The 15,180-nt window shown below is 43.7% G+C and overlaps 2 protein-coding genes and 1 long non-coding RNA gene across 4 annotated transcripts in view; 1 reads left to right on the top strand and 2 right to left on the bottom strand.

The window, feature by feature from the left end:
* Positions 1-8,686, top strand: tmem267 (transmembrane protein 267). Of its 2 annotated transcripts, none has more exons than XM_069162280.1 (3): positions 1-78; positions 4,076-4,541; positions 5,460-8,686. In XM_069162280.1, the coding sequence occupies exons 2-3, from the start codon at positions 4,134-4,136 to the stop codon at positions 5,793-5,795; spliced, it is 744 nt and encodes a 247-aa protein (XP_069018381.1). In that variant the 5' UTR covers positions 1-78; positions 4,076-4,133; the 3' UTR covers positions 5,796-8,686. The 2 variants fall into 2 exon arrangements, with proteins under 2 accessions (XP_069018381.1, XP_069018390.1); XM_069162289.1 differs by lacking the exon at positions 1-78 and adding an exon at positions 115-399.
* On the bottom strand, positions 7,026-12,850 carry LOC138205928 (uncharacterized). Its single transcript, XR_011178908.1, has 2 exons — positions 11,366-12,850; positions 7,026-11,010 (listed from the first exon to the last, which is right to left on the bottom strand). It is a non-coding gene; the product is annotated as an uncharacterized lncRNA (long non-coding RNA).
* A 948-nt stretch (positions 12,851-13,798) lies between these two features.
* il11ra (interleukin 11 receptor subunit alpha) overlaps positions 13,799-15,180 on the bottom strand; it is a 47,111-nt gene continuing 45,729 nt past the window's right edge. Inside the window, exon 12 of the mRNA XM_069162269.1 lies at positions 13,799-15,180. This exon is cut by the window's right edge and continues 1,188 nt beyond it. The gene's annotated coding sequence lies outside the window, so the exon portion shown is untranslated.

Genomic DNA, 15,180 nt, shown 5'->3' with positions numbered 1-15,180 from the left:
CTGAAAACACACCAGAAGCAGAAGGAGAAAGACGGAGGAGGACACCCGGCGGCAGGATAACCGATGCAGAGCAATGGGGTGAGTCTCTTTGTGTCTCTTTGCTCAAAAAAAAACAAAAAAAACAACAACTCATAAGACATTTTTGAATTAGCCGACATTGCCTTTTCAGTTTCGCCTTGTCATGAATGAAGCGAGGCGCGTCACGTGGTCGAAGGAGCTCGTCGTGACGACCGTTGACCGCCTACACGAAGGTTAGCTGGTTAGCTCCGAGCTAGCCGTCATCAGTCACGTGTCTTTTTCTTTTTGGGACGTGAACGAACAAAAAAACACACAAACTACAACAACCGCAGCTGACGGGGAGAAACCTCGGAGCTTCAGAGATGACGGTGCCGATGAGAGGTCTGTCCTCCATGTCGCTCCCCTCGCGAGACACCGACCTATTTTATTTATTTATTTATTTATTTAAATGTCCCCAAGTCACGTGACCGCCATGTTTCAGTCTACTCGAGCTGACGTGTCTCTTACGTCATTATTTTCATTCTCTCCTCCGTTTTTACATTATTAATGGTCTAATGAAGAGATTGCACTGAGATATGAGTTGTTGTTTTTATTTATTTCTACAGATTGCTGTTGTGTACAAAGTGTGACGTCTTTGTGATTGTTTTTTTTTTTGGTCCCCAGTTTATTGTATCTGGAGTCGTTGTCCCCAGTTGGGACACAGTTGGACTTCATTCATATTCGCTGTGCTGTGAGAACAGTATCAAAACCTCAGGACAGGTGTATTTATTAAAAAAAAGACAGCAAAACAAGCTTTATTTCTGTCTTAAAATGAGGGAGGGCTTCAAGTAGTCTGTTGATAATCAGCTGTTTATTTCAGGGTGTTTAACTTTTAATATTCTTATCAACCGCATTTCGATAATTGCGGTAATTATTGATATTTAACATCATGGATTTTGTTGCGAAGCCAAACACCAAAGCCAATAAATGGCTGTTGAGGTGTACGTGCGTTATGAACCGATGACCAGGACCGTGGACGTGTCTTCTTGTCCGAGTCAACACTTGTATGTGTGTGACGTCCTGGCTGGTACCACCGTTGAAATACTGCCATAACAGGTACCACGGTGTTGGGTTATTTTAATTACCATAAGCTTTTTTTTTACCACTGTTTTTTTTTGTAATGTTAATAATTGTCCTTATTATTTATTACACCTAAACTTGTAACTATCGGCCCCCTATTTTTTTTTAAATATATATATATATATTTTCAGTCATCTTGGCGCTGCGGTACTGTAGAAATGATCTGCCACCAACAAAACCTTGATTATGTTTTTCAGACATAAGTCTTTTGTTCATACGTGACGCCTCTTGAGACTCGAGTGTTCGTTTCAGATATATGAAAAAAAAAAAAAAAAATTCAGGGTGAAACACTCATTTCATTGGTTTATGTTTTTTTATTTATTTTTTGCTGTGGAATTGAAATTAGGATGGGGACTCTTATCGTCATCGACGACCATCATCCTGGTAGCGTGCAGCCTCGGTCAAACCTTCAAACTAAAGGTGTTCTGGTGTTTTCTTGTCGGGTCCCTCGGTTGCGTAACGATGGAGGAGATCAGGAGAAATAGCACGTCGGCTTTTTTTTTTTTTTTTGAAGTCACTTTTAAAAATCCGCTCTGTTCCGGTTAGATTTGAATTGTTTAATGATTCAGCTGTTGATCGGTCTGCGTGGCGTTGACGTTGACGGGACCAGTTACGGGACGCTGCACGCCGCTGACTCGCTAAGCTGCCCGTTCAATTCTTATATTACAACGACAACAATAGAAACAAAAAAAAAAAAAGGAGTAGAAATAGAAGAATGTTGATCATCTGGTCAACTTTCTGAAGGAGTGACACGTTTTCGCGACTCTTCTGACGAAGCGCCTCCACCTGTTGTCCTTCTTAACGTTGCATTTGGTCTCCATGTTGACCTCTTCGTTTGTTTCCGTCCGAGACGACGGTCCGTGGACCGGAGGGTGATTCCTGACTTCTTCTTGGTTTTGGTCTTCAAGGTCTATTATATCACCGCTGGTTGACGTCTTGGTTGTGGTCTTCGGTGTCCATTAAGACTCGGCCGGTCTCATGTTGGACACGCTGGGGACTTACTCCTTGGTTGTAGTCCTCATTGTCCATTATGAGACCGCTGGTGTCTTCGTAGGAGCTCCGAGAGGGACCGGGGTTCCACAAAGGGATGATGCAGAACCTCCTGTGGTTTGCTGCGCAGATCAGGACGAGGTCCGCCGTCCTTTTAATCGGGTTGACCAGAGGAAGTAGGTCACCGCGGCGTCCCGTCCTCGACGCGGTCAGCGGCCGCAGGTCATCAAGACACCTCGGCGCGAAGCGTCCGGTTTCTGTTGGTTTGAATCGCGTCTCGTCAAAATATTCTTCTGGCGATTTCAAAATCCAGCGCTGTTGACCGTTTTCTTCACGGAGGAAGTCAAATTTTGAGCCCGTCGCACGGTCCAGGAGGTCGCCTGCTGGCCGGCCCCTGAGATCGTAGTCCGCGTTCCCGGGGTACGTCGGACACCTTGTGGCCAGCTGATTGATCTGAGCTGTTACGCCCAGAGACCACGTCTCAATGGCCTCACTGTATGGCGTACGTAACATCACCTCCGGTGCCCTGTGATAGATGATCCGCAGACAGACACCAGGACGGGCCGCAGGTGCCGGGACAAAGTCAATCATTTCAACTTTGATTGGCAGCTGACGGCGGCCCACAACCATGATGTCATCGGGTTTGAAGTCCGCATGTATAAATCCCTCTGATTGCAGGTAGTCCAGGGCCGTGGCCAGCTGGTGTAGTGTGTGTGTGTGTGTGTGTGTGTGTGTGTGTGTGTGTGTGTGTGTGTGTGCAAGTTTATATATTCTGGTGGACACACACACACACACACACACACACACACACACACACACACACTTTTACCTTCATAGAACTCGAATTAAGATGGAAATGTTTTGATTTTAAATCACGACCACCAAAACAAATCACAAGTGTGTCGATCACAACTGACAGAAAGGTTTTTTTTTGATGGTTCATTTCATTGTCTTCCATGAACAACAGACTGTATTTCAATTCTTTTTTCTTTTCTTTTTTTAATAACGTGGAAGCTAAAGCTGTTTGCACTAATTTGCTGTTAATTAAACATGAACTCAACTTGACTCTGCGTCTGCTGTTTCTTTAATAAGCTGTCTGGCAAAAGTTCAAACTCGGCTGTCACAACATTTTCTGAATATCAGTGAAGAAAAAAACCCAGAGATTTTGTGTCCCTTGAACCTATTTCACCTCGTGTCGGTTCGACGGCGCCCGGCTGTAAACCTCATGGAAACAACCGGGGTGTCATTTTTGATTCTTCTTTTAAATTAGTCCTGCAGTTTAAATCTGTTACCAGCCTCCTCCTTTCTTTCTTTCTTTTTTTTTTTTTTACACAACTTAAGAGGGTCACTCATCGATCCGCAACGTTGACGTTGGGACGGTGGTTCTGGTACAATCGTGCAGCGAGCCTCCTCACACGAGCACGCGTCACCTGTCCCGGCATCTTCCTATTGGCTGCCTGTTCACATTGAAATGAGACCGTCCGTGTGTAAATACGTGAACGGAGCAGCTCCGTCTTACCTGTGTGACCCGTCGCTCCCCACTGGACCGGCAGCTTTTGGTGGCTTTTTAGATCCAGACCGAGTCTCGGGGTCTTTTCAGTGACTTCGAAACGTTCGGTCAGCTCATCAGCCACACCACCGGTATTCAAACGTCAATTAAAAACGTTGACGTTAACAACACTCTTTAGTATTTCTAGATTAGTGTATATGTGGAATGCACCAAATGCATTTATTTGTACGCGATACAGTTGTTGTTGTTTACACATTTTAGATGACTCTCAGGATTCTGCACATAAAGAAGTCCCGCACGATGAAGACTCCGAACATTTCCGTTTTGACGCCCGTCCTTCATCTGTCTCCCGTCTTCCACCGTCGCCTCGCCTCCAGCAGTCCCACCCGGTCGTCCTCTTCCCTCACTCCATGTCCCTCCTTCTCTCTCTCTCTCCAGTCTCCCTGAATCCTGCTGACCCGCCGTGTTGATCGGCCCCGTCCAGCCGTCCGTCACCATGCAAGGATTCTACTCCAAGCTCGACTCGTCCCCCTCCTCGTCCCCGTCGCTGGGGGCGGGCCTCGGGGGAGACGGCGGCCCCGTGCCCCTCAGCCTGGCCGTGGAGACGGAGAGAGCTCAGGCCCTCCTGCAGACGTTCAGCTCCGCCTCCCTGCTGGCGTCGGCGGGACTCGGGACGTTCTGCGTGGCGGCCGACCACGCCCTCCAGCTGTCCGTCGTCCAGCAGCACCTGTGGCTGCGCGCCGCCCTGGACAACGCCACGCACGGACTGGTGGGGCTGTGGTCGTGGGCCGTCGTCATCGGACTGAGGAAAAAGAGCGATTTGTACGAGGTGCTGCTGGCGGGGCTCCTGGCGTCCATCATAGACCTGGACCACTTCTACATGGCTGGATCGCTGTCACTCAAGGTAACGCCCGCACTCGCACTCGGGAGTCCGTTGCATATTTAATAAGAAATGATACGGTACAAGGTTGTTGTTGTTTACATCATTCACCTCTCTAACTGGGAAGTCGCTAAATTCAAAATGCACCCAAATAGTGTCCCGATAAGATAAACTAGAGTGTTAGTCTTGTGTGTCCGAACCAGGCGCTGCACCGTCCTCACGGTCCACTTCTGGAAGTGGGCTTTTTTTTTTTGCTGGCGTCAACCTTGTCAAAATATTCCGAATCTTTGTTCAGAGGATTCAGCTCCGACCTGAAACTGAACAAACGTCGCTCTGCGGCGCGCTCAGCGCGTCTTTTGTAAAGAGACATCGTTATCCAGCGGCCGCGTAAAGGTAAACCTTTTTGACGGTACGCTTGAATACGAAGCGAAGCGATACTTCGCCGAGAAAGTGGTCGTTACGTGGCGAACAGGCGCCTTTAAAAAAAATCGGGTGAAAATGAATCCACTGTGTTTAGAAGTAGTGCAGCGGACGTGAGAGCTGATGACCGTTGAAGAGGTGGAGTGCTTTCTTTCTTTCTTTCTTTCTTTCTTTCTTTCTTTCTTTCTTTCTTTCTTTCTTTCTTTCTTTCTTTCTTTCTTTCTTTCTTTCTTCCTTCCTTCCTTCCTTCCTTCCTTCCTTCCTTCCTTCCTTCCTTCCTTCCTTCCTTCCTTCCTTCCTTCCTTCCTTCCTTCCTTCCTTCCTTCCTTCCTTCCTTCCTTCCTTCCTTCCTTCCTTCCTTCCTTCCTTCCTTCCTTCCTTCCTTCCTTCCTTCCTTTCTTTCTTCCTTTCTTTCTTTTTCTTTCTTTCCTTCCTTCCTTCCTTCCTTCCTTCCTTCCTGTCTTTCTGACAAACATGGCAAACCACCCCGTGCGTTAATTCTCCCTCACGCTGTCCTTCCAGGCTGCCGTCTCCCTCCCCCAGCGTCCTCCTCTCCACTGCTCCTCCCTCATCCCCCTGGTCTGCCTCACCCTCCGCTTCCTCATGTGGATCGGACGCCTCAAGGACGCCTGGTGCTCCCTGCCGTGGATGCTCTTCATTTCCATGGCGACGCACCACGTCCGCGACGCCGTGCGCCACGGCCTGTGGGTGTGTCCGTTCGGCAACACGGCGCCGCTGCCCTACTGGCTGTACATCAGCACCACGGCGACACTCCCCCACCTCTGCTCGGTGCTCATGTACTTGACGGGGACCCGGGACGTGATCTCCACGAAGCACGGGGTGGCCATCGATGTTTAGAGGTCGCGGACGGACCCGCTGACGCCCGACGCCGGTCTGTACGGATCGCCTCCGGGTAACAACGCTTTTCAGCTCATTAAAAACAACATTGAAATACTTGAAATTTCTGGGGGAACCATTTCTGGCGCTACGGACATAAAGGACATTTTGAGTTTCCGGTCGGATGGAGACTTCTGTAATTGAAGAAATGTGGTTTGTGTTTTTTTTTCAATAAGAAACATTCCAGTACGAGTGCCAATCGTGGATTTTTTTGTAATTTATTTTGTTGTTGTTATCCTTCTCTGGGCAGTTGAGCTCATCTCCGACAGTCTTAAACGCGTCGGAGTGACCCTTTAAAGCTCGTTTTGTCCCAGCTCGCCCGCCATCTCTTCATCTACGGACGACATCCGAGACGTGGTCTCCACCAATCACGTCGCGGTTCATCATTCCCCCCCCCCCCCCCCCCCACCCACCCAGCCTCATGCTGACAGGAACACTCATGGAAACGTCAACCAAAGGTTCAACCACGGGCAGCGTGACACCGACACGCCGTCAGCAGCATCCCTTTCCCTCTCGGGGCCACGCAGCGCTGCCACCGCTGTTTTCCTAACGCGCATTCAAACAGTGTATCTGTCATAGTTGTGAAATCCAGCGCACATTTAGTTGTTGTTGTTTTGTTTTTTTGTTTTTTTTACATCACTCTCAGATTCCACAGGATGACAGATCCACTGTGAATCACCACAAAGTAGAAGCTCACCTATCGCTGCTCGTAACGTCCCGCCGTCACCTCTCGGCCACTGTTGCACCCTCAGTCTGCTGTTCGGAGGAGCCTTACACCGATAACACTTCCTGCGTGCGTCTCCGGCGCCAGCTGCTTCAGAAATGACGTTGAGGCTCTTTTAACAATGCTGGCGTTTCCAGTTTGTTTTTGGAATATTTCAGCATCTGGACACGTCACGGGGAACCTCGTGGTTTAACTGCTGCTGTGAGACTCGTTGTTGTGTTTATGAATCGAGCTGGGAAGATAGAAGTCGCGTGTACACTTTTAGACACGCGCAGATGTTGTCCAGTTAAGATGTCAGGCAGTTTTCTGGATTACTGCTTTAGATTTTTTTTTTTTTTTTTTTTATATATGTAACATAAAACTGTGTTGTTACTGAAAAACTCAGTCCCTCTAGGATTTCTGACATTTTTTGGGGGGTTATTGTTGTGATAAAAAATGATGAGATCATTTGACTTTGGTTGGATGGATTTTGCTTTTTTTTTTTTTTTTTTTTTTTGCTGGTAAAATTGTAGGAAATTGCAAAAAAAAAACAGTAAATTGAGGAACAAAACTGATTTTTATTTTAAACTACCTAATAAAGAGTCATAATCACTTCCTATGACAATAAATAACCATTATGCACGTCACCAAAAATAGCTGGAAATATCTTCGTTCTCATCTTTGACATTTTCTGAATAGAAAGAAACATTGGCTTAAATTTACAAAAATTCCTGAGTCATAAAAGTGACGTAGTTTTACAAAACCCAGTCTGTGAATACAAACGCTACATCTGCTGTAAAAATACATGTTGGTTTTTTTTATCTTTATTTTTTTTTATACAATCCAACAATGTGTTAGAAACACAGGCTCTTCTCCCTCATCCTGGTTCTCCTGAAACGACCACATCTCATGAAACCCCGTCACGTCAGGTCGTTGCCGTTTTTCCCAGCGTGTGGTTTGTTTCGATGATGGGAGGGTGGAAGAGGTTGAAGAGCCTCGCCGGCCGTAAATGATTCATTACTGTCGAAACGACTTTTATTTCGAAAGGCAGACTTTTTTTTCTTCCAATTTTCTTCAAAAATGTACAGCTTGATTCTCCGTGGCGGAACCAGGATTTACAGAAGGATTGTTTGGATGGTTTGTTTTTATTCGTTGAAAAGAATTCCTTCCGTTGATATTATCCTCCAACACAATACACAACACTCGGAGCTAAAGTCTTCACCCTGTTTTTGATGTAGACTTACCTTACACGTTCATCAACAGTATGATTTATACACTGATGTACGATAATATGTTGTAATATAATGGCTATTAGAAATATGTGTCATTTGAATGTAAGCTACTTGCTTTGAGTATAAAAGGGATGGTGGACTCCTGGAGGTGTTTCTAACACTCATCAGCGTTCTCAGACGCCGCTGATCTTTGCATTTTCACGTTTTTCTTTGTGAAGTCGGTGTAGTAACACCCGGTGTCCAGCAGGGGGCAGCTGTAGTCTTACTTTGGATGGTTCAGGGGGAGTCTGTGCTTTGATGAGGAGGGGAGTTAATGAGGCACTTATCAGGTCCTAAAGGTTGAGAGATGCATCGTGTCCCCCGCTACAACATATTTAAATTTAAAAATGCAGTTTTTTTCTTTTAGTTTTGCTGCTGCTGCTGCTGCACTATCATCTCTACCTTAATTACTGCTTATCGGAAGTACTACTGTTTATCTTTCGGGAAGGTTACGAAATAATTTTGTAACACTGAAATTTGAAGTAAAGCTAATTGGAGGTAGAAGACAGGCATCGGCAGGTTTTATAATGACATATAAAAGCAGCTGTAACAGCTGTCTACTGCTGCCGTCACCCTGCTCTGTTCACCTGTTTCACTCGGGAGAGTTTGAATCTACACAACAACTGCCGTCCCATTTTAGCCACGAGTGTCATTTTCAAATGAGCCGCTGCTTATATTTACAACGTGACTTTGAATTAATGCAATATTATGTTGAATTTTGCACATTTTCAATTTTTAAGTTTGAATTCCGTTTTGTATCAATGGTTCAATATGTTTTTGTACGGCAGAGTTTTGTTTTCAATAGTGAGAACGTGCACATAGCAACAAGATAGTTTTAATGTAGTGTTCTTTTATCTCAATAAAATATGTCCTGTATATATTTGCTGTCTTTGTGCAAGTACGTGCGTTTTCTCGGTTACTTCAGGGGCCCCAGAAGCCTTTCATCTCGGGGTCGGTCTGGTAGAGGGACTCAAAAGTTGTGTTCCACTCATCAGTGCTTTCATTGTTTGTGTTTTTAAACACACAAAATCGAATACGTGGTATCAGTCCATAGGACCGCAGTTACCAATGTATCAGGCAGTTTTTGTTCCTAATCGATCATTCAGTTTTTTTTAAATAGTGAGAAACGTCCCATCATTTTTCCCTAAAGCCCAATTTAACATATTTAAATGTGTTTGTATCAATATCAAAGATTGGTTTGTATTTTTTGGTTGATTTAATCATTTCAGCTCTAAAGTATCAGTTTGGTTTCTGAGTATCTGGAGATTTTTTTTAAGCTGCTAGGAGGTTTATCTAGATATTGGTAGACTGTAGTAAAGTCAAGTATAGTTTGATTGCGCAGAAGGAAAAAAAACCAAACCCATGGGTTTCCTGTCAGCAATACATAATCAATCAAAGTGTGTCCACACCCATTTTTACCGACTTTAGCTGATGCAGTTGAGAGTAGCTGGAGGGAAACCAAAACCATCATGTCTGAATTTAAACGGTGCCTGTTAACGAAAAGTGCAATTTAAGTTTAGGACTAGGTGCTTTTTTGTTTTTTTGAATTAAACTTAAGTACCGACCCTTGAGTTTATTTTTGATCCAGAGAACCAAAAATGACGTGAATAATGTGTTTGAGAGGGGAAAAACTAACTGGTTGATTGTTTGAGAAAAGAAAACGTAAACCCAAGACTGTAACTTTTGAGAAATAACAAATCTTCTTTAAAACACTTTAAAGTTCTGCTGTGTTGTCATTTAAACAATGGCGAAACCATGGTATCGACATAGTATGTTTCCAAAAAGGCATGAAAACTGTCATCCTGTAGCACGTCGTCCAAACTGTCATAAAAAGATCATAGTATAGCATTTGGTCCAAGATAGAAGGACATCAGGAACACATTCAGACACCAATGGTATGACATTGGGCACAACCTACATCCTACCAGCTGCCGCCACTATGCCGTCCTAAATGTCATTAAAATGTCACGTCGTCCTCAATGTCATATGAATGTCACACTATAGTATGTCGTCCTCAATGTCATAAAAATGTCATAATAAAGTCATACTATAGTATATTGTCCAAAATGTCATAAAAAAGTCAAACTATAGTATGTTGTCCAAAATTTTATGACAAAGTTATACTATATTATGTCGTCCTAAATGTCATGAAAAAGTCAAACTATAGTATGTTGTCCAAAATGTCTTAAAAATGTCATACTATTATATGTCGTCCAGAAAGTCATTAATATGTGATATTATAGTATGATAAATAGTCTGGGCTTGTTTAGTGCTTCTTCACCTTATGCTCTCAGGTCGGTTTTACAGGGTGTTTCCATTTACACATTAATGAGACTGAACTTCTATGCAGGGTGGAGGGGGAGGAGGAGGAGGAAGAGGGGGAGCCACTTTCACCCCGTCATGTTGTCCAAAACGTCACGTAAATGTCATACTAGTATGTCGTCCAAAATACAATGAAAAAGTCAAACTATTGTACATCATCCAAAATGTCATCAAAATGTCATACTGTTATATGTGGTCCAAAATGTTATAAAATGATCATACTATAGTATGTCATCAAAATGTCGTGCATGAAGCCGGCCCTTTTGACCAGCTTGTTTATCGTCCTCCTGTCCCTCTGTGTACCTCCACAGCTCCAGCAGACCGCTGCGTAAAAGATGGCCGACGCCACCAGAGTCGTAAAATGTCCTCAGCGGAGTCCTGCAGACCCCGAAGGACGTCAAGTCTTCTCGGCAGACGGGAGTCGACTCCGGCCCTCCTTGAAGAGGACACCCGTGTTGTACGACCGGTCCCGTTTATTACTGAGGTGAACACCCAGGAATGTCTAAGTGTCCACGATGTCCAAGTCCAGTCCCCTGGATGTTCACCGGTGCAGCGTCCAACGATGGCTTGTGTCATCAGGGAACGTCCGGATGTGGCAGGAGTCGAGTGTTGTAGCTGAAGTCTGAGGTGTACGGGGAGAACAGGAAGGGGGGAGAACAGGAAGGGGGGAGAACAGGAAGGGGGGAGAGCACGGCGCCCTGCGGGACCCCCCCCCCCCCGTGGTGCAGACCACCACATCAGACACAGTCTTGGTCTGTTGGCGAGGTGGTTGATGGTCTATGCAGCCGGGCGGCCGTCCACTCCAGCTCCATCCAGCCCCAGGAAGGAGAGCCGCCGCAGGCCATTTGTTCCAACCGCTGTCAGACTGTTCAATACCAGCCTACAATAACGCCGAACTGTTCATTTCATTTCTTATTTCCATCCATCAAGATATCCGAGCTGCATTTATTTTTTATTTCATTTGACTTATTTTGTGTATATAGTCTGCATGTGTGTCAATGCTCTACGATCTGTCTTATCTTATGTATATGTATGTGTACATGTTTTATTTTTTGTTATTGTGTGCACCTTATTGTGTTTCTATGCTGCTGCGACGTCTAAAAATCGAAAGTTCCTGGCATCCCACCCCATCCTAGGACGTATCACCAAGAAAGCCCGGGATGTCCTCTTTAAAATAGTGACTGCGCAGAGTCATCTCAGTTTGTGGTGCTGCACTTCAGCTTCCGAGTACTTACCGAGGCCGCCGCAACGAACCGGGAACACCCTGAACCGAGCAGGAAGGAAGAGGCCGGCCGGAGTCACAGTCGTCGTTCCGCCGCGTGTGAAGGAACGACCGCTGTCACCGCCCTCGTCGGATCCTCGGGGTGGAGACGTCCACCGTCCACCTCCCGCAGTGCTCCGGTCACAGCAGCGCAACAACACGAAAAAAAGACAAAAAGAAAAAAAAAATAACCGGCAAAATATGTCTCCTCTCCAAAGACCGAGACGTGTTCCGCCTCGGAGGAGAACAATAGAAAATACACTCCCGCGATTTCAAAACTCGGGACCCCGAGGATGCTTGAAAGGCTGCGTGACGGCGTGTTTGGACGATGGGATTGTGTGACCAGAATAACGAGGCGATTTCCTTTCAGCTGTGCGTTTAAAAAAAAAAAAAAGAAAAAAAAAAAAAGCCTCTTTTCACAAAGACAACAAAAGGCAGCTCGAGCATTTGGCAATCGTCGGATAATGGAAACTTTTGGGGAAATTTGGTCGGTTTTCTGCAAATCACAAGCAACAAACAAAGCCCGTGAGAAAGAGACGATTGATTTGTTCACCGACCAAAGACTAAAACTGTTTTAACCACCAAATACACAAGAAGAAGAAGAAGAAGCAGATAAACTTGCGCAGCTTCAGTGGAAGAGGAATGAAAGAGGAGCTTGGTAGCCGAAAAAAAAAAAAGTGTGATAAAATAGTATTTATTTCACAGAAACATACCAGGACAGGAAGAAGAAAAATAAAAACCAGCTTATGGTGATATCCGTCGTACGTATAGAGCAAAAAAAAAAAAAAAAAATACCTATGTACATCTATGAATGGATGCCTGAGTGAAATTTGAGTCGTAAGAACTAAAACCGACAGGCTCCATCTGCGGTCACATCCTGCAGAGGAACGTTTAAAGTGTGAATGAAGTCCGTCCACAGGAACAGAGATTAAAATAATAATTAAAAAAAACACGAGAGAGAAACACGAGAGAAACGGAGCTGAACGTGTCAACTGATGCACAAATATACAGACAGACAACAGATGACTGAACCTCAGTGGACAGGGTGAACAACGACACGTCTCATCTAATGGATGATTCATTCGATTCTATTTATAAAGTGTCTTCATTATGATTATTTTTAAAAGGTAGAAAAAAAAATAATGTCTTACTTTCTTTTTTAGGTTGGAAAAATACAAACTCAAGAGTTGTGAAATTCACAATTCTGAAAAAAGTATCTGCGTTTCCTCTCATTCACTATATTGTTAAATTACAATGATGCTGCCGTATAAAACAGCATATTGAGTATAAAAGTTACACTGAATGACAGTTGTGATACCGTGTGCTGAAATTTATAATTGGAGCTAATGTCATCATTAAAAAAAAAAAAATTCAAATACTGTTTTAAGAATTAAATAAGGTGTTTGACTAGAATTTTGTCCTTAATTAACAAGCTGGACTTTTTTTTTTTTTTTTTTTTTAAATTACCCCCCCCCCCCCCCCCCTTGTGTCCATTACAACTACCAAATATATACGTGAACACAACTTTCATCCATTTGTGGTTCATGTGACTGTAAAGAAATTGAAGAATTTAGAGAAACTGAACTCTGAAGTAAAGCAAACTACATGAACGCTAATTCAGTAAACACATTGTCCATACAGTAATCGTACAGTAACACAGCTTCATATAACTGGGGAGAAAGACACAAATACACAATGATGGGAAGCCTCTCCAGACGTGGATTTTTCTCAGTACTGCTTCTCTGCGGGAATCTCCCTCAAGAACTCGTCTTCGAATTTGTGTTACTGACCTCCAGGATTTGATATGAAGAATTTATCATATTTATATAAGTTGTCCACAAACTCTTTTGCAATATTTGTAAGGAATCATAGACTCTATAACATGTATGTAATTAACACAAGACTGAGTTGAACCATGTCTGTGAAACCCACCCACAGAATACGTTTTTTTTTTTTCTCTACATATAAACACCACGTTTAACATACATATGTATTTATAAGAGTGTGATATACATTAATATACAAAACAAAAAAGCTTCGACTGGATCCATGCATAATATGTGGAGCTAGCTTGAGAGAACATACAGTCGTCAAACGGGGGAAACGTTCGACTCGGACGCACCTCGTGTTTCTGCAACGACACAATCAGTCAAACTGCAGAGCTTTGGATCAGCAGCGTAGAACCACCAAACCAACGGAAAGAAAGAAAGAAAGAAAGAAAGAAAGAAAGAAAGAAAGAAAGAAAGAAAGAAGGAAAGAAGGAAAGAAAGAAGGAAAGAAAGAAAGAAAGAAGGAAAGAAAGAAACAAAGAAGGAAAGAAGGAAAGAAAGAAAGAAGGAAACAAAGAAAGAAACAAAGAAGGAAAGAAGGAAAGAAACAAAGAAGGAAAGAAGGAAAGAAAGAAAGAAAGAAGGAAAGAAAGAAAGAAAGAAAGAAAGAAAGAAAGAAAGAAAGAAACAAAGAAAGAAGGAAAGAAAGAAACAAAGAAGGAAAGAAAGAAAGAAAGAAAGAAAGAAAGAAAGAAAGAAAGAAAGAAAGAAAGAAAGAAACAAAGAAAGAAACAAAGAAGGAAAGAAGGAAAGAAACAAAGAAGGAAAGAAAGAAAGAAAGAAAGAAAGAAAGAAAGAAAGAAAGAAAGAAAGAAAGACAGAATTCATGTGAGCTTCTCTCAGGTGGTCGAGCCACTTGGTTCCACCTGCGGCAGAAAGTCGGCCATCACACGAGGTTTGTGTGAAAAGCAAGAGGGACTGAACTGGAGGTATTTTTCAAACGGAGGCGCTTGGCCACCTACAAATCAAAGGTGTTCGGCGAGGTGGCGGGCGGGGAGACGCGTGCACGCTGAGCGACGCGGCGTCTCGCCGACACGCCCGCCTCCCAACATGCTCCGCTTCAGCCACGAGGACTCGAGCGTGAATACTGGACTGGTGAAACGGGAGCTGCCGGCCGTGGAGACGTTTGTGTTCGTGTACAATCACTATCATCGATTTGCCCAACTTGTTCACGTCCTAAACTTTACCGGTTGCCTCAGGGAGAAAAAAAAAAAAAAAAAAAAAAACTATCATTAACATTCATTCTAACGACTGTAGTGAGCGCCTACTGCTGCAAATAGTTGTGTCATTATTATAACATCCGTGGTAACGGCACCGGTTAACGTATTACTCCCACTGACATCGCCGTTATATGCAGGAACTTTCAGCATCCGCTTACATTGTTTGTTTAGAAATAGACCTACGACTAACAGAACCTGCTCACGGTGAGATTCATCAGTTTCCTGACAGACTTTTACAAAAGAGAGTTACTGATGGAAAACAAAGTGCTTCAAAGCTTGTAGCTTTTATCCCCTCAATTAATTCAACCGTATTTATAGAGTGCCAAATCGCAACACGAGTCATCTCAGGGAACTTTACATCGTAACGTCGAGACCTTTCGATATTGTACTTGTATCGATAAGTATCAATGTGGACCGGCTTGTTATTTCTACCTTTAAAATGTGCAGCCTCTTTTTTTTCCCCATTTTATCAGTAACACGAAATGAAATCCCAAATCATATAATCGCAAACAAATGAATAACATACAAACACACAGGCAAACTTTCATGAACTCTACACGACGACAACTAATATAACTTCAACTCCAGCTGTCAATTCACAAGTGCATTGAAAACTGTTTTGATACATTTACATTGTACTAATTAATGCTTTTAGTTCTGGCTTTTTACATTTGCTTCTTTTTTTTTTTCTTTCAAATCATTTTGATTTCATTTAATCCTCATCACTTTGGATTCTGGGG

This window comes from Embiotoca jacksoni, unplaced genomic scaffold (genome assembly GCF_022577435.1).
Source record: "Embiotoca jacksoni isolate LCO1_2020_lvr unplaced genomic scaffold, fEmbJac1.0.p SCAF_10, whole genome shotgun sequence".
NCBI lineage: Eukaryota > Metazoa > Chordata > Actinopteri > Embiotocidae > Embiotoca > Embiotoca jacksoni.
This window is presented reverse-complemented; position numbering and strand designations above follow the sequence as displayed.